Source organism: Carassius gibelio, chromosome A9, assembly GCF_023724105.1.
Source record: "Carassius gibelio isolate Cgi1373 ecotype wild population from Czech Republic chromosome A9, carGib1.2-hapl.c, whole genome shotgun sequence".
In the NCBI taxonomy this organism is placed as follows: Eukaryota; Metazoa; Chordata; class Actinopteri; order Cypriniformes; family Cyprinidae; genus Carassius; species Carassius gibelio.
The window spans coordinates 10460772-10481065 of NC_068379.1; the positions used below are offsets into that span (position 1 = coordinate 10460772).

Genomic DNA, 20294 nt, shown 5'->3' on the forward strand with positions numbered 1-20294 from the left:
CATCCAGTTGGATTATTTTCTAAAAAATTTAATTCTTATCAACTTAACTATTCTGTGATTGAGAAGGAGGCGCTTGCTCTGATTTGGGCTTTGCAACACTTTGAAGTGTATGTGGGTTCCTCTGAGGGACCCCTGGTGGTTTTTACTGATCATAACCCTTAGTTTTTCTTCACTCGTTGCAGAACCCAAACCAGAGGTTAATGAGGTGGTGCTTATTTTTACAGGGATACCTATTAGATATTCGCCACATTAAAGGTTCAGAGAACATAACTGCTGATGCCTTATCTCGTTGCAGAAATTGATATTAAAATCGCCAATAATTAAAATCCTGTCATAATTTGCAGAATTCCAGAACAAAATTCCTAAATTCCAGACAAAAAGTCAGTAAAGTCATTGTTGTACTTGATATTGTGGTTGTGGTTGATATATCACAACGCAAAGCACTGGCTGGAAACGACACAGTTCAGAGATAATCAACTCAAAACTGGAATTATTGTTTAAAAGACAGTTGGCGACAGTTAAAGGTCCCATTCTTCATGATCCGATGTTTCAAACTTTAGTTAGTGTGTAATGTTGTTGTTAGAGTATAAATAATATCTGTAAAATTCTAAAGCTCAAAGTTCAATGCCAAGCGAGATATTTTATTTAACAGAATTCGCCTACATCGAACGACCCGTTTTGACTACATCCCTCTACTTCCTGTAGGAATGACGTCACTAAAAACATTTTTTTGACTAACCTCCGCCCACAGGAATACACAAACAAGGGGGCGTGGTCTTGTTGCGCTCAGACGGAGAAGAAGGAAGAGTTCCTTTTGTGTTTGCTATGTCGTTGAAACGTTGAAACAATTTATGTTTAACTCGGTTCCCGAAAATTATAATCCACATGTAAAACTATGTGCAGCACTTTTTTCTGGGGACAGCTTCCTCAATCTCAATCAGTTTAATGCCGGGTTCGCACAAAGATTATTCTTGAAAGATGGAACAGTTCCCTCTTTGTCTGGAGAAGGCTTTATTTATGGATCACAACCGGTATGTGTATTTTATTATTTAAGTTGGTGCGTTTAACAGTTTCTGTAACTTATTACACAAATGTCAACACTGTTTAGCTTTGTTAACTAGACGTTAGGGCTGTGCAAAAAAATAAAATGTGATTTTCATGCGCATCTCGTCAGTAAAGGCTGTGATTAGAAGTACATCTCCAGCATGTGCGTTCAGATCAGGATTCATCATAACACATGTTATATTGAACAATGTAAACATAATCAAAGCTTCAAAAAAACACAAAAACGTGACCTTTGAATTGTTCTTTAAAAGTAGTCGCTATTCCTCCTCCTTGTCCAGAAGACCTCGGAGAGTTAAAATATGTGCAGTCTATAGGTAAAACCTCCGAGAATGTGCTTTAATCACTCCCATTAAACCAAGTTCCAGTTTCATCTGGGGGCATTTAGCGAGATTAATTTTCATTTTCATCAGCATTCCCCTCCGCTTACCCCAGTGTCTGTTACGCCTCCTCTGGGAAAGAGGAACTGGCGCATGCTAGAGCTCCAAAGGAATGACATTTAAAAATGGAGATGATTTCTGCTGTCCATCCTGTTCATACTGTATCAAGTTCTTTGCATCAAATCCAATATTTAGCAGTGCTTGGCGATCATATACCAGTAGAGAATGGGTATTCTTACAAATAATTGACAAAAACAGCACAAATGGGACTAGGAGCAGCAGACAGCATGCCACTGGCACCATCTTGCCATTTTGTCAAAAAGAATAAAAAAATAATACAATGCTATGGTTAAAGGTATTTTCTTACTTCCTCTTGGCTCTTCTTTACTGGTGTATCCACACTGCCAAGCAGAAGGGTGAGTGTTGAGGTTAGAAATGATTTGGGGAAATACTCTAACACAGTACTGTTCACCAGGCTGAAGATTCTGCAAGACATACTGTTTACCGGATATAGAGATCTGGTTGGCCTAGGCAAAAAAAGAACATAATCAAGGAATATGCAAGCATTCAGTTATCAACAGTAATTAAATGAATTAAATTATAAATATTAAATCTAACATTATTTCATTGTTAAATTATTTTATAATATCTTAAAATCCACATTCATTTTTGAGCAAGAGTAGTATTTATTCTGTACAAAGTGATCTCAACCAGCCTAAAGCAAATTCTAAATCCATAAATCTCATGAAAAAAATAAATTTGTAAATAAATAAATGCGATAATAAACAGTGATTAAGAGGTGTGGTGGCCAATGCTGATCATACAACCTTAACTTTCCTTGTTACACGTAATAAATCAAAGTAATGTAAATTAACATAAATGAGAATGTCAGCTGACCAGTCTGAAGGATTTGTGAGATATACACTGACACAAGGATAAAAAATGCTAACACTTTAGAATAATGGTCCATTAGTTAATGCTAGTTAATGTATTAATTAACATGACCAAACAATGAACAGTACATTTATTACTGTATTTATTAATCTTTGTTAATGAAAATATAGTTATTCATTGTTAGTTCATGCTAATTCAAAGTGCATTATCTAATGTTAACAAGCACAACATTTGATTTCAATAATGCATTAGTAAATGTTGAAATTAACATTAACATCAACTAAAATTAGGAAATGCTGTAGAAGGATTGTTCTTGCTTAGATCATGTTAACTAAAGTAGTTAACTAACATTAACCAATGGAGCATTATTCTAAAGTGTTACCTAATTTTAATCTACAAATCAGAGAAATTGCATAAAATGGATATATGCAAGTGATAGAGTTGGACGTTGATATGGCAGTTACATTGTATTTGTTGTCAGCTGATCCCCTTGAAGAAAACCTGAGATTTTAAGCTAATATTACAATTCCTTAGGTTTGATGGATTTCCTGTCAAGTCTTTATCATGGTCAAAAATATGGGTCTGCTATCTGATAGCAATTTATTTAAAACGTAATTTCTAGAATTTGTAAAATAGTTTTTCAATGTGAAAAACATCTCTAAATTACAACACATTCTCTCAATCTCAATTGCAGAAATGTAAGACCTTTAAGATCTCAAGGCTACATAACTGTAATGCATTATGGGCGGTTACCCTATAGCCTTTATAAACAAACTTTTGCTTGAGCAACCAGAAGCTGTACGTTACAGTTTATAAAGTTTTAATTATCTATATTTTTCTTAAATTAATGCATTGTTTTGCTTCAGAAGGCCTTTATTAACACCCCAGAGCCGTGTGGAGTAGTTTTATGATGGATACTTTAAAAAAAAAAAATTATTCAGAAACAAGGACAAGATTCAATGCAATTATACAGACTGGAACAGACAAGACAATGACAAATATAACTTCAAATGTGTTCATCTGAAAGATGAATGTCAGACAAGCCTAGGATGCCATGAGGGTGAGTGAATCTTGGACTAATAAACATTTTTGGGTGAACCATCCCTTTAACTGTTAGTATCAAACATCTGCAATGTTCGTGTTGGTGTTTTTTTTTTAACAACTTGACTGTTGGTGTGCTGAAGTTTGCAGTTTGAGGGGGGCTGATGGTTGTTTGTTTATCATTCTCTCCTCCTTTGATGTCTGTTTTGCTATCTCAGCAAAAAGAGAGTGGGTCTGCATTTCTCTTCACAAGCTGCAATTAGAGCATTGTCCCAACATCCACAGCAGAACTGCCTCAACAGACAATGGTGTCATTCACTCTCAGCAGTGGTGCTGCTAGTGGTGGGGGTACAGATGCTATCCACTGTGCGCACATGAAATGCAGTGCCTGCATCAGTGAGCTGCTGCTGACTTGCATTTTACGAATTAACAAGCACTATGGATTCAGCTAAAAATCATATTTACTGTTGTAGTCAAGAAAAAAAAGTCAGCCATCTTGGATGGTTGGAGGGTGAGTTCATTAACAGCAAATTTTAATTTTTGGGTAAACTATTCCTTTAAAATTTTGTATTATGAGTTTAAATATTTTTATTACAATTAAGCACATTTTCCCCTACATTTCCTTTATGCTAATTATTTATCATAAAAATGTCACAATGCTAAATGAATAAATGATTTGTGAATGATTTGCATTTTATGAATCAACAAAATCAACAAGGCCTTTGCCTGAAAATAATAAGGAACAACATATATTAATATCCCCTATTGGGATTTGTAGAGCAGTGATTTATATACAGTATTGTTCAAAATAATAGCAGTACAATGTGACTAACCAGAATAATCAAGGTTTTTAGTATATTTTTTATTGCTACGTGGCAAACAAGTTACCAGTAGGTTCAGTAGATTGTCAGAAAACAAACAAGACCCAGCATTCATGATATGCACGCTCTTAAGGCTGTGCAATTGGGCAATTAGTTGAAAGGGGTGTGTTCAAAAAAATAGCAGTGTCTACCTTTGACTGTACAAACTCAAAACTATTTTGTACAAACATTTTTTTTTTCTGGGATTTAGCAATCCTGTGAATCACTAAACTAATATTTAGTTGTATGACCACAGTTTTTTAAAACTGCTTGACATCTGTGTGGCATGGAGTCAACCAACTTGTGGCACCTCTCAGCTGTTATTCCACTCCATGATTCTTTAACAACATTCCACAATTCATTCACATTTCTTGGTTTTGCTTCAGAAACAGCATTTTTGATATCACCCCACAAGTTCTCAATTGGATTAAGGTCTGGAGATTGGGCTGGCCACTCCATAACATTAATTTTGTTGGTTTGGAACCAAGACTTTGCCCGTTTACTAGTGTGTTTTGGGTCATTGTCTTGTTGAAACAACCATTTCAAGGGCATGTCCTCTTCAGCATAGGGCAACATGACCTCTTCAAGTATTTTAACATATGCAAACTGATCCATGATCCCTGGTATGCGATAAATAGGCCCAACACCATAGTAGGAGAAACATGCCCATATCATGATGCTTGCACCTCCATGCTTCACGGTCTTCACTGTGTACTGTGGCTTGAATTCAGAGTTTGGGGGTCGTCTCACAAACTGCCTGTGGCCCTTGGACCCAAAAAGAACAATTTTACTCTCATCAGTCCACAAAATGTTCCTCCATTTCTCTTTAGGCCAGTTGATGTGTTCTTTGGCAAATTGTAACCTCTTCTGCACATGCCTTTTTTTTAACAGAGGGACTTTGCGGGGGATTCTTGAAAATAGATTAGCTTCACACAGACGTCTTCTAACTGTCACAGTACTTACAGGTAACTCCAGACTGTCTTTGATCATCCTGGAGGTGATCATTGGCTGAGCCTTTGCCATTCTGGTTATTCTTCTATCCATTTTGATGGTTGTCCCGTTTTCTTCCACGTCTCTCTGGTTTTGCTCTCCATTTTAAGGCATTGGAGATCATTTTAGCTGAACAGCCTATCATTTTTTGCACCTCTTTATAGGTTTTCCCCTCTCTAATCAACTTTTTAATCAAAGTACGCTGTTCTTCTGAACAATGTCTTGAACGACCCATTTTCCTCAGCTTTCAAATGCATGTTCAACAAGTGTTGGCTTCATCCTTAAATAGGGGCCACCTGATTCACACCTGTTTCTTCACAAAATTGATGACCTCAGTGATTGAATGCCACACTGCTATTTTTTTGAACACACCCCTTTCAGCTAATTCAACTAATTGCCCAATTGCACAGCCTTAAGAGCGTGCATATCATGAATGCTGGGTCTCATTTGTTTTCTGAGAATCTACTGAACCTACTGGTAACTTGTTTGCCACGTAGCAATAAAAAAATATACGAAAAACCTTGATTATTCTGGTTAGTCACATTGTACTGCTACTATTTTGAACAATACTGTATATATATATATAAACTTGGACATTGACTTGGACATGTTTTCATCAGATTCAGTAAAAAAAAAAAAAAGCTGTTTTGCTATCTCAGCAAAAAGAGAGTGGGTCTGCATTTCTCTTCACAAGCTGCAATTAGAGCATTGTCCCAACAACCACAGCAGAACTGCCTCAACAGACAATGGTGTCATTCACTCTCAGCAGTGGTGCTGCTAGTGGTGGGGGTACAGATGCTATCCACTGTGCGCACATGAAATGCAGTGCCTGCATCAGTGAGCTGCTGCTGACTTGCATTTTACGAATTAACAAGCACTATGGATTCAGCTAAAAATCATATTTACTGTTGTAGTCAAGAAAAAAAAGTCAGCCATCTTGGATGGTTGGAGGGTGAGTTCATTAACAGCAAATTTTAATTTTTGGGTAAACTTTCAACTAATTCAACTAATTGCCCAATTGCACAGCCTTAAGAGCGTGCATATCATGAATGCTGGGTCTCATTTGTTTTCTGAGAATCTACTGAACCTACAGGTAACTTGTTTGCCACGTAGCAATAAAAAAATATACGAAAAACCTTGATTATTCTGGTTAGTCACATTGTACTGCTATTATTTTGAACAATACTGTATATATATATAAACTTGGACATTGACTTGGACATGTTTTCATCAGATTCAGTAAAAAAAAAAAAAAAAAAGTAAACTAAGCAAAGTCTTTATCTTTTCATCTTTATCTTTTTCTGTTTGAGTATACAAAAAGACTCACAGGAATACTTACCTCTTTCTGTCCAGATTTCTTCCAACTTATATCGAAGGACACAGAATTATAAAACGGATGCAGATGATCTATCTTCATTGATTCACTGGGTAGAGAGATGCTGATATTCAGACAATCTCCACAGCCAGACATAAATATAATGGGTGGACCTATAATAGCTAAAATAAAAATAAATAAATAAATAAATAAACACAAACATACATACATACAAATAAAGCCATTTTAAAAGACTAAAAACTAGATCTTGACACATGCATATTCAAAATGACGAAGAAAAAATTGGTCTAATTAAGTGCATTAACTGTAAAACTAGCTTCAGATATGCAAGTACTTACTGTCTTCATAAGGTGTAATACTTTTATTAACTATTGATGATGTCATGTTGTCAATCGATGCCCAAAGAAAGAATGTGCAGGATGTATAGATGTCTTTGAATGTTTCAGAGACATCTACTGCCGTATTTCTAATGTTCAGTTGCAGATGTTCAGGTTTTCTGTTACCACAGCTATGAAAAAAAAAATCAGTCTCTTTAGTAAGATGGATATAAAGGGAAAATAATGTGATTGCCATTTTTCACAATAGAAACTGCCTCAAATTTGTGCAACACTGACAAAAGGAGAGTTGTCTTTTACAGTTACAGTGGGTTCAGGATGCATTTCTGCATTTGAAAATGTTGGTGTGAACTTTCCAAACTCGATGGAGAGTATTGGTGGAAAGTGACATCTGGATTAATCTAAGATACTGAACTTTCTCTAAGCTCCTGCTGGGAAATAATCATGAAAGTAAATGCTAGGAAATAATGACTCTTTCAGGACACACCTATATTTGGCTCTATCCAAGTTGCAACCCCCCAGGGCATAATGTTGCCACTAGGGATGCGCAATATATTAAAATAGAATCAATATTGCAATATGCCTTGTTGCAGTGATCAAATCACAATGTATGGAATTTAAAAGCACCACGGGTTTCAAAGTGAACTGTGTGCCACGGTGTTCATTTATAAGTACGTAACTCATTATACATTTTTGAGAATCTCAGAGCAGCTCAGTTCATTTACTATAAAATAAGCCGCTCTGCCTAGTTCTCAAACAAATTAATTCTCAACCAGAGCTTTTCTGAATTGCTTGAAAAAATTGTGTCTCAAGTTAGCATTTCTCGAGTCAAAAGTACACTTAATAGATCCTGGCTCTTTCAGATAGATGTGGTTTTATTAACAAAGTTCGGAAGGAGCACGATCAGATAATCATCCAATTTGGCACCGGTGCATCTCGTTTAGCTAATCATCTTAACTAGCACACAAGCGTGTATATATCCAGTCTTCCTACCTCCTTTCCCACTACAGTTTTTCCGCATGGACGGTTTATCAGCATTCAGTTCGCTCTGTCTGTCATCTTATCACAGACCCAATTTGCCTTCCAACGAAGAGATCCAGGGGTGTAGATTACGCGGGGGACGTATATATATATATATATATATATATATATATATATATATATATATATATATATATATATATAATTCCACATGTGTTAATTCATAGTTTTGATGCCTTCAGTGTGAATCTACAATTTTCATAGTCTTGAAAATAAAGAAAACTCTTTGAATGAGAAGGTGTGTCCAAACTTTTGGTCTGTACTGTATATATGCCATATATATGCGATATTGAGCCACTTAATTCCCGCAAAGGTAATTAATTCACCGCAACAATCAATCAATCAATCACCTTTATTTATATAGTGCTTTAAACAAAATACATTGCGTCAAAGCACTGAACAACATTCATTTGGAAAACAGTGTCTCAATAATGCAAAATGATAGTTAAAGGCAGTTCATCATTGAATTCAGTTATGTCATCTCTGTTCAGTTTAAATAGTGTCTGTGCATTTATTTGCAATCAAGTCAACGATATCGCTGTAGATGAAGTGACCCCAACTAAGCAAGCCAGAGGCGACAGCGGCAAGGAACCGAAACTCCATCGGTGACAGAATGGAGAAAAAAACCTTGGGAGAAGCCAGGCTCAGTTGGGGGGCCAGTTCTCCTCTGACCAGACGAAACCAGTAATTCAATTCCAGGCTGCAGCAAAGTCAGATTGTGCAGAAGAATCATCTGTTTCCTGTGGTCTTGTCCTGGTGCTCCTCTGAGACAAGGTCTTTACAGGGGATCTGTATCTGGGGCTCTAGTTGTCCTGGTCTCCGCTGTCTTTCAGGGCAGTAGAGGTCCTTTCTAGGTGCTGATCCACCATCTGGTCTGGATACGTACTGGATCCGGGCGACTGCAGTGACCCTCTGATCTGGATACAGACTGGATCTGGTGGCTACGGTGACCTCGGAATAAGACAGAAACAGACAAATATTAGCGTAGATGCCATTCTTCTAATGATGTAGAAAGTACGGTGTTATGTGAAGTGCTTCCGGTTCCAGTTTACCTAATTAATGCAGCCTAAAAATCCTTTAACGGATTTGGATATTAAAAGCATATTAGTATGTTATGTGTATGCCAGGTTAAAGAGATGGGTCTTTAATCTAGATTTAAACTGCAAGAGTGTGTCTGCCTCCCGAACAATGTTAGGTAGGTTATTCCAGAGTTTAGGCGCCAAATAGGAAAAGGATCTGCCGCCCGCAGTTGATTTTGATATTCTAGGGATTATCAAATTGCCTGAGTTTTGAGAACGTAGCGGACGTAGAGGAGTATAATGTAAAAAGAGCTCATTCAAATACTGAGGTGCTAAACCATTCAGGGCTTTATAAGTAATAAGCAATATTTTAAAATCTATACGATGTTTGATAGGGAGCCAGTGCAGTGTGGACAGGACCGGGCTAATATGGTCATACTTCCTGGTTCTAGTAAGAACTCTTGCTGCTGCATTTTGGACTAGCTGTAGTTTGTTTACCAAGCGTGCAGAACAACCACCCAATAAAGCATTACAATAGTCTAACCTTGAAGTCATAAATGCATGGATTAGCATTTCTGCATTTGACATTGAGAGCATAGGCCGTAATTTAGATATATTTTTGAGATGGAAAAATGCAGTTTTACAAATGCTAGAAACGTGGCTTTCTAAGGAAAGATTGCGATCAAGTAGCACACCTAGGTTCCTAACTGATGACGAAGAATTGACAGAGCAACCATCAAGTCTTAGACAGTGTTCTAGGTTATTCAGTGGTGGAGGAAGTACTTAAGTTTAGTACTTAAGTAAAAGTACAACTACCCTGCAAAATATATACTTAAGTAAAAGTATAATTACTACATCAACATCTTACTTAAGTAAAAGTCATAAGTACATACTTTTAAATTTACTTTAAAGTATTTTTTTAAGTAAAAGTACAATCAGTTGTCTCAATGTCTGGGCTGTTCAATTGTAACAATCACAAACAATATCTATTGTGTACTGGAAAGAGTTGTTGTGCAATACTGACACTGTAAAAATCTGGTTATTTACTAATTACTCATTAAATAATAATTAGGCTAAGCCAATTATGACGTACAATTTATTATGACATACAATTTTTTTTTTTTTTTTTTTTACTATACTATTAAGAGCAGTAAAAAAAACTCAAAAGTACACAGGTGAGTGTTATTCTGAACACTTTAATCAAATTTGTATGACCAGTTTATTCTGCACAATATTATTCTGCTCAATATTACATTTATTTCTGTATTTTTGATCAAATAAATGCAGGCTTGATAAGAAGAAGAAACTTGTGTCAAAAACATAAAAAATAGTAATGTTTCCAAACTTTTGGCCTGTACTGTATGTATATATATATATATATATATATATATATATATATATATATATATATATATATATATATATATATATATATATATATAATATCATGATATTGACGAAAAACCACTGTCATAGTTCAAAATTGTTCACAATCGAATCAAACCAAGATATAGTTTTGCCTGCATGCTTACTTGTGAATGTCAAATATATACCCAATGTTGTATGGTAAAGAAGCTAGGAGCCGACGACGTATAAATAGTTTGAACATTTTTTCATCGAGTCAAAACAAACAGCTATTTTAGCCAACTACGAATGTACAGATATAGCAGTAGTTTGCTCATCTCCAAAAATGTAACGTACTAGCAAGCTATCGTCCCTGCTGTGCTAATAACCAGCTAAAGAAGTTGCCCTGTTAGGGTAACAGTTACCACTAACTTACGTCAAACAAATATTATAATATCTTCGATTTACATCAGTTCCGCTTGTGTTGTTTCAAAACACGCGCTGAGCGCGTGAGTTCTTCGGCCAATTAGATCTCCGATCTGTTTCAACGTGCATTGGCCAGCAACGCCAAAACGTCAGTCGACCAAAAAAAAATGTATGCAAGATTCGGAAGGATGTAACGACACGCATTTTAATAATGTAGTGGAGTAGAAAGTACAGATAATTGCTGAAAAATCTACTTGAGTAAAAGTATAAGTATGCATTATTTTTTTTACTTAAGTAAAGTATAGATACGTAAAAATTTACTTAAGTACAGTAACGAAGTACAAATACTTCGTTACATTCCGTCACTGAGGTTATTACAAGCAGAGTTTTTAGGCCCTATGATTAACACCTCTGTTTTTTCTGAATTTAGCAGTAAGAAATTACTCGTCATCCAATTTTTTATATCGACTATGCATTCCATTAGTTTTTCAAATTGGTGTGTTTCACCGGGCTGCGAGGAAATATAGAGCTGAGTATCATCAGCATAACAGTGAAAGCTAACACCATGTTTCCTGATGGTATCTCCCAAGGGTAACATATAAACCGTGAAGAGTAGCGGCCCTAGTACTGAGCCTTGAGGTACTCCATACTGCACTTGTGATCGATATGATACATCTTCATTCACTGCTACGAACTGATGGCGGTCATATAAGTACGATTTAAACCATGCTAATGCACTTCCACTGATGCCAACAAAGTGTTCAAGTCTATGCAAAAGAATGTTGTGATCAATTGTGTCAAATGCAGCACTAAGATCCAATAAAACTAATAGAGAGATACACCCACGATCAGACGATAAGAGCAGATCATTTGTAACTCTAAGGAGAGCAGTCTCAGTACTATGATACGGTCTAAATGATACATCCCTAAAGGTGATACATCCCTAAAGGTGAATGATATGAATGCGAATGTGGTGTATTTTTGCTTATTTTGTTTTGCACATTTGCAATGTAACAAAAAAATGTCTGAAAACACACAAGTAAATAAATTGTATTAAAAAAAGAAGAAAATATGTTTTCCTGTGCCCTGACCTCATTCAGATGATGCTATCAAAACAACTCAATTATTTACAATTGGAAACAGTAGGGAGGGATTCCATTAAATTGGTCAAAAGTTTTAGGAGCAATTACCAAAAAAAAAAAAAAAAAAAAGATCTAATAATAATTTATGTTTGGAGGCAGGTTGCTTTTAGGATCTTGAAGTAAGTAAATGCAGAAATCCAGATAAGGGCTCACAATCTTAGTTTTGCAACTGTATATAAAGAACACAAGAATTGTTTAAATGCAGTAATTATAATGCACATACAAGCTGAACTAAGAACTGCACACTTGAGTCATGAGTTTGAGTTTACACAATGTCAAAATGTCGAGATTATGGAATGAAATTAAAATAACTTAAAAACAAACATTTTGAACCAGTTAACAAACAAACCATTTGAAAGAACCAGTTAAGACTCAGTACAGACAGTATAATAAGTTGCATGTCCGCACGACACAGTTCGGTGTTTTAAAACCTGCAGAGCATTTATTTATCTTGAAGTACATAGTTTGATCATTTAACAATTAAAATGGATTTTCAAATACATAAATATTATTATTGTAGCTTGACAGATTTAACGGCTAATTACTCTTCTATCTAATTACTTTTACAAGGTGGTAACTGAGTTACTAACTCAATTACATTTTGGGAGAAGTAATTTGTAACTGTAACTAGTTACTTTTTTCAAGTAAGATGACCAACACTGATAGATTGTAGATTAGATTAGATTTAATTGTAATATAGTGAAGTAAATGTAAGTGTCCCGGGATGACAGTTAAAGGGTTAAGATATAATTGTTTGTATCAAACATAATGGCACATTAGAAGTGATCGTGCTATGTTTTGCATACTTTTTAATAATGTTTCTAGAAAGTTTCTAAACTTTCAGGACTTATCAAACGTGATGTTTGGAGCAAATTATGAAAAAGACAAAAAGTTATATTAAGGCCAACATAATCTTTTCCCCCTTTTTTCCACTTAATTTCAGAGTGCAAACTAAAATACCTTCTTATTCCGTCCTTCCCAATGAGGTGACCACAAAGGTTGTATCTACTTGTATCAGAATTGCTTCCAGACTTATTTGTACTTTGAGAACACTCACCTTTGATTTAAATTGAAAACTGTCTGTGGAGGAGAATTTATTCCAGGACTCCACTGTAAAATGTGCTTGAAGTTGTGAGACAATATTGTAAAGTTGACAGGAACAGGGATTGTGTCAAGCACTAGAAGAAGAATACCATAAAGAAATATGACATACCACAAACAATCAATGGTTATCTTTTATTATGTGTCATACTAAGCAACAACATAATCACAAACAGTGGTAGCTGGTGATAAAAAATAATTGCAAAGGCAGCAACAAACTGAATCACACTGTTAAGGCAGCAGGACTGAATGCAATTGTTAAATAACCATTTAAAAAGTAACATTATAACGTATATTGTAGGGGTGCTCCGATCACGATCGGCCGATCGTTAATGCGCATCTCGTCAGTAAAGCCGGTTCTCTAATCAGCTGTCAATTCCATCAGGTGCGTGATTTCAAATACAGCAGCTGTTACTACACAGAGCCGTTTGTTAACTGAGAAGATGCGCCAAAAAACACTGAAAATGAAGTGGATTTGCGCATCTTCTCTATTAACAACGGCTCTGTGTAGTAACAGCTGCTCTATTTGAAATCACGCACCTGATGAAATTAACAGCTGATTAGAGAACCGGCTTTACTGACGAGATGCGCATAACGATCGGCCGATCGTGATCAGAGCACCCCTAGTATATTGCTTAGCTAAAAAAAATCTAACTGAAAATTCAACTGTTAAAGCATGAAATAAGATCCCTCAAATCATTGAGTTTGAGTGTAATGTTTGGTGTATTATCAGTAAAGTAATCATTAAATGTTTAATCATAAAAAAAATAAAAAATAAAAAATAAAAACCTGTTCATATAATACGATTATCATGAAAAAGTTTATTCCACTAATTCCATTTAAAAAGTGAAAATTGTATATTATATCAATTCATTACACACACACACAGACACAAATGTTTATTTATTTTAATTTTGATGATTGTAACTGACCACTAAGGGAAAATACCAAATTCAGTATCTCAGAAAATTATAATAATGTGAAAAGGTCTCTAATCAGCTAATTAACTCAAAACGCCTGCAAAGGCATTTAAATGGTCTCTCAGTATAGTTCTGTAGGCTACACAATCTTGGGGAAGACTTCTGACTTGACATTTGTCCAAAAGACGACCACTGACACCTGCACAAGGAGGGCAAGACACAAAAGGTCATTGCAAAAGAGTCTGGCTGTTCACAGAGCTCTTTGTCCAAGCACATTAATAGAGAGGCGAAGGGAAGGAAAAGATGTGGTAGAAAATAAGTGTAGAAGCAATAGGGATAACCGCACCCCAGAGAGGATTGTGAAACAAAACCCATTCAAAATTGTGGGGGAGATTGACAAAGAGTGGATTGCAGCTTGAGTAAGTGCTTCAAGAACCAATACACAAAGACGTATGCAAGACATGGGTTTCAGCTTCGCATTCCTTGTGTCAAGCCACTCTTGAACACCAGACATCTCGCCTGGGCTAAAGACAAACAGGACTGGACTGCTGCTGAGTGGTCCAAAGTTATGTTGTCTGATGAAAGTAAATTTTGCATTTACTTTGGAAATCAGGGTCCCAGTGTCTGGAGGAGATGCACACAATCCACGTTTCTTGAGGTCCAGTGTAAAGTTTTCTGAGGTCCAAGGTAAACACAGCCGTATACCAGGAAGTTTTAGAGTACTACATTCTTCCTGCTGCTGACCAACTTTATGGAGATGCAGATTTCATTTTCCAACAGGACCTGGCACCTGCACACAGTGCCAAAGCTACCAGTACCTGGTTTAAGGACATTGGTATCCCTGTTTTTAATTGGCAAACTCGCCTGACCTTAACCCCACAGAAAATCTATGGGGTATTGTGAAGAGGAAGATGTGATATGCCAGTCCCAATAATGCAGAAGAGCTGAAGGCCACTATCAGAGCAACCTGGGCTCCCATAAAAACCTGAGCAGTGCCACAGACTGAACGACTCCATGCAACGCCGCATTGCTGCAGTAATTCAGGCAAAAGGAGGCCCAACTAAGTACTGAGTGCTGTATGCTCATACTTTTCATGTTCATACTTTTCAGTTGGCTTAAGTAATATTGTAATTTTCTGAATTTGGTGTTTTTCTTAGTTACATACATACATATACTTATACCACGATGATTGCCTAAACGTAAACTGCAATTATTTTGGTAATAAAAATAGACCTAAGTGAAAAAACTTTAAGGCTTTTATATAACTACATTTATATATATATTAAACTAAGACAAGACAATAATAATTGGTTTGAATAAAGAATCAAAACCAAGTAATGTACAACAGGCAAAATGTGCAAACAGGTTGACACTGTCAGTATGTCAAAGTGAGGTAGTGAATGATGAAGATCTTACTGATAAAGTGAATATTTAGGAGTTTAGGAGCCTGATGGCCTGAAACGCAAAGATTCCTCACTTAATGTTGAAAAGGAAGATCAGGCAAAAGAAATAGAGCATGCAATGGATATTGTTGTATAAAATAAGAGAGATCTTGGAAATGGCTGTAACAGCCAAAACTATGTAGTTTGCATGCATCACATTATAGTGTGGTGTGCTCTTTAAGAGACTGATTACTTAACTTATAACGCACGCTATGTGGTGATAATGTATAAGGACTAGGTGACTATGTAATAACAACCACTATGGATGATAAGTTCACTCTGCCGCCTTTTTATTATTCTGTCTTTGCTTTATTTGTAACGGCAAGAAAGAGTTAATCTTTGTACCAGCCATTAAACGTGTAGAAAACTCCTTGTTTTCTATCTCTTTCATTTCATGGATTTAATGAGTTATCCGAGTCAAAGCGTTACAATTGGCACCTGGACAACTGAAGCTGGATCCTTCATCTATGTGGAACATGCGGAACATTTGCTATAAATTTCCTGGTATGTTTTTTTTTTATTTTTGTGCAGATGGTTGAAACCTAAATCCAACTTCAATTCAATTTTGTAATAAGGTAAAACTCTTATACAAATCTTTAAAATTAGTTAAGAACAAGAAAGCCCATAAGTTGATTTTTCTTTTGGTATTTGTATAATTTAATTTAAAAGGCTTATTTTTTTGTATCTAATACACTTATTTTCTTTCTGGTTCAGTTTGGTTTATTTTCATGCTTTTTATTTTTATTTTGTTGTTGTTCTTGTGTTTATGCTCAACAAAGGCTGAATAAGACTGGATTTATTTTGTAATGTGATTATTTACCTTGTTTGGTTGTAAAGTAGATGCATTAATAAAAAAATAAAAAAAACTGGGTGAAGTGACAAGTGACTCTGTATTTAAACATGATGCATTGTTAATTTAGCGAGAAAAGACAAATTTCATATATAATGCCAGCACCAAAAAATCAGCACCAATTTCATATATAATGCCTTTTAAAAATTCAAGTACTTCAAGCACCTTGTACGAACCCTGTAAAAGGCATCCAGCTAGCCAACTCCAAGCTCCATGATCCATAATTTTATTTTTATTTTTTCCTTCATTTAAATGTCTTGTGAAAGATTTTGTAAAGATCAAATTGACTTTCATCTCGGAAGAGATATCCAATCACAAGGCCAAATATATCTAAAAACAATACTGATTCACTAAAATCAAAAGTGGGAGGTTCTGGGGCACAGAGTACAATTTGAAACAAGCCAATTAGAGCTCAGCCTCAAGTCACATATAATTCAAAAGTTCACGGACCTAATAGACACCCATTTGTCCAGTGCCCTGCACAAACACAACAGTCTTGAATGTTTTTGCAGCATATTATTAACTAATTTTTAACATGAAGTAGGCTTCTTTCCTGGCTAACTTGAGGGGGGCCGCACCCCAGCACCAGCTTTTGACCAGCCGCCACATATAATTCTATATATAGTGTTCCTGTAGCTCAATTGGCAGAGCACTGCTTAACAAGCGCAAGGTTGGGGGTTCAAATCCCAAGGAGCACATGATAGGAGAACATTTTTAGCCTGAATGCAATGTAAGTCGCATCTGCTAATATAAATGCATTTTAGCAATTCCATAAAAATGGAAAAGAAACATGCCAAAATGTATCTTATTTTATATATATTTTCCAGATCTATAAACTGTTATTTCCATTCCCAGTTCCAGGGTCTCAACCAGATTAAATCTTTATCTTGCTTGACCTTAGGATATTTTTTTTTACTTGAATCACACTACTGCTGGTCCTTAAGTCATTAGATTATCAAACATACCCACAAAACCTAAAAAAAAAAAAAAAACTTCAAATGAGAATGGAAGCATTTATTCAATCCTTAATCGTGGATTAGTACAGTATCTAGTCTGTGATTAAAATTACAAACAACTTTGAGACACAAAGCATTGGTTGCTATATTTCACACATAATGTTCAACATGAGAGCCACTCGTTTAAATGTAATTCACCTGACATTCTAAGACCCTAGATTCCTTACCCCCAAGCATCATACCTGTAAAGTAGAGAGACATGAGGAAAAGCTGCCCCATGTAAGTGGTCGTCATTTTGATTGTTGATTATAATTCACAAACAGCAGCAATCTCAAACTGAAATGAAAATACAAAACAGAAATTATTCAGATAGACCACCAATGGAAGAAAACAGGAACTGAGAAAAATACCTTTATTTACCAAACCTGATAGGGGTCATATGACGTTGCTAAAAAGAACATTTGGTGTATTCGGTCTAATGCAATGTGGTTTAAGGTTTAAGTGTGTGACGCCCCTTACGGTGATGCCGTCTCCCAGCACGATGAGACAAAACCAATAACACCCATTACAAACTAGGCATTTGTTGCATCCAGTGGGGACATTATAACATTATAAATTACTTCTACTGTCTTTTTATGCACTGCGTATCATGCTAAGTAAACATAAAACTATGTCTGCATTTGTGATTGGAGAAACAACAAACAACAAGTGCTACTCTACACTGATCAATCACTCATCAGTGGCAAATTTATGAAGGTATTTTTGGTGCAAAACAACTGAGCGTCTGTGACAGTGGAATTTGTAGTTGTAAACGTGTACACGTGTACCGGTAATTTTGAAGTAGTGTTGCATGGTGCAATGATACTTCAAAAGTATCGCGATTCTCGGAAACTAAAAACGTCACGATTCCTAAATGTATTAGTACTTCAATTAGATACTTCAAAGAATGACTGCGTTCCAGTTTTGTAAGAGACGTATTTCATGTTGGTGTGTGCAACGCACGCTTCCAGTGCCTCCCTATGGACATCTGTGTTTTTTCTCCTCACGCAAGCAGCAAAAAAGCACTACAGCGAGATGGCTGCATTAGTGGCTTTAATAAGCTGATTTGGCTTTACTAAAATGTGCATAATCGCATTAAATAGTTTAAATAAATTGTTCAGATGAACAAAGCACAAGGTTTTCTTGCATAATTATCATTTTAATTGTTTGGTCAGACAGTTATATATATAATATTCACATTAATCAGGGATTAAACATAGAGTTATGTTCTGTATGCTAAATATGAAAATGAGCATATCTGCACAGCACTTATAACTGTGCTTTGTATCTGCTGATTGCTGATCGAGATTTACATGCTTGGCTCACTGACCCTGTATACTCATTCATTTAGTTCATAAACGAGATCAGTTCGTTCAACTTGTTCACGAATGAAAAGATCTCTCGCTCTCGTTCAGTGAAGGGCGTATGGGTTCACTACATTCAACAAATCATATGCTCCGTCACATCTTGAGTAACTCTTTGACACTATTGAAACAGTTCACAGACCTGTTCACTATCTGCACATGCACTGCCAATAGCGTCGTGCTCGCGTGCTGCTGTGGAGAGAGGAACTTTAGTGAATGAGAAATATGAGTCAGTGGATTACATGAACGAGAACGATTCGTTCATGGACAAACCATCACTAGTGCAATTTCGTATAGCCTATATTAAATATTTGGAATATATTTTCATATTTTATTAGGTTCTTTGATAAGGTTACAATATGAAGGTCTAAGTAGACACGTATCTTCCGTGATGTCCCGAATGCACAAAAGAAATTTTACTTTATGTGCGAGCACAAGTGATACGGTGGCCACCGGTCCATGACTGGTAGAAAAAGATGACGCTCATTAAAGCTCACTGGCTGAGTTTTCTCTTCTGAAAGAAAAGGTTGCACAACTGACAGAATAAGTTACAATATCTGAGATATTGCTGCTAAATTTTATTTGCTTTATTTATTTATTTTTTTTACTTGAAAGCCATTGCTTAAATTGATATTATTTATCTTTTGACATTTAATCTTCTGAGTTCAGAAACATTGTTTAATATAATTGCTAATCATATTTTTATTCAAAGATAAATACAGAGGGCACTGTTCAGAGATCAGAGAGTTTGGGCCAATCAGAAGAGATACACTATCCAATTTTTATTATGTTACAGTTTGTGAATCTTATCATTGTAGGGTGTATTTTGTAGCCATCGTGATGGTGATTACATCAACTGGTAAGTTATAACATCACTTAGTCAAAGTAAATTAATCAGAGAAGCATTATAATTCTTCGCTGCCTCTTTATCGCAGGATGTCAGACATATGTTGCATAACAGTGAACTGTGAACTGCCAAAATACAGACAACATGTTACATGTCCCACCAGAGACTGCAACATATTGGATCACTGTTACACCACAATAAAGGGTGCATATTACTCTGTTCCAATTGCAGCTTTGGGACTGTCTGATCACTGTCTGGTTCATCTTATAACCATCCTAAACCAGAAACTTAAATCTGCTAAACCTATAGTAAAGACTGTAAAGCCATGGTTTTCAGCAAAACTCAGACATCTTTGTCAGGCCAAAGAGGACGCCTACAGAAATGGGGACATAGTCTTGTACAATCAGGCCAGGAACACACTGAACAAAGAGATTAGAGCAGCTAAAAAGACCTATGTTAAAAAGTCGGAAGACCAGTTTACTTCCAATGCCTCAACTTCAGTGTGGAGAGGACTGAGAGCCATCACTAACTGCAAGACACCAACCTACTACACTGAGGCTAATCAACGACTTGCTAATGACCTGAATAAGTTTTATTGTAGATTTGAAACCCCCAACACCCATTCTGACTAACTCCCAACTGTTAACACCTCCTGCAATCCCCCTCTCTACACCTCCTGCTCTTCAAATCTGTGAAGGTGATGTGCGCCAGATCTTCAGGAAGAACAAAAGAAGACACCAGCCTGTCTGAAAACCTGTGCTGACCCCCATCTTTTGTGTGAGTTGTGTGAAGTGCCTTCCTGCTTCAAACGCTCCACCATCATCCCTGTTCCAAAGAAACCCAAGATAACAGGACTTAACGAGTACAGACCTGTGGCCTCTAACATCTGTCGTCATGAAGTCATT

General features: G+C 36.1%; 1 protein-coding gene across 3 annotated transcripts in view; it reads right to left on the reverse strand.

The window, feature by feature from the left end:
* The window catches only part of LOC128020207 (interferon alpha/beta receptor 2-like), a 142160-nt gene that overhangs the window by 100973 nt on the left and 20893 nt on the right, over positions 1 to 20294 (reverse strand). For 2 of the 3 annotated variants that reach the window (XM_052606982.1, XM_052606985.1), the window contains exons 2-6: positions 17382 to 17475; positions 12928 to 13048; positions 6902 to 7071; positions 6567 to 6724; positions 1810 to 1969 (exon numbers count right to left, since the gene is read on the reverse strand). In XM_052606982.1, coding sequence (XP_052462942.1) covers positions 1810 to 1969; positions 6567 to 6724; positions 6902 to 7071; positions 12928 to 13048; positions 17382 to 17433 — 661 coding nt within the window. In that variant the 5' untranslated portion in view covers positions 17434 to 17475. The remainder of the gene's footprint in view (positions 1 to 1809; positions 1970 to 6566; positions 6725 to 6901; positions 7072 to 12927; positions 13049 to 17381; positions 17476 to 20294) is intronic. The other variant, XM_052606984.1, reaches the window with a different exon arrangement.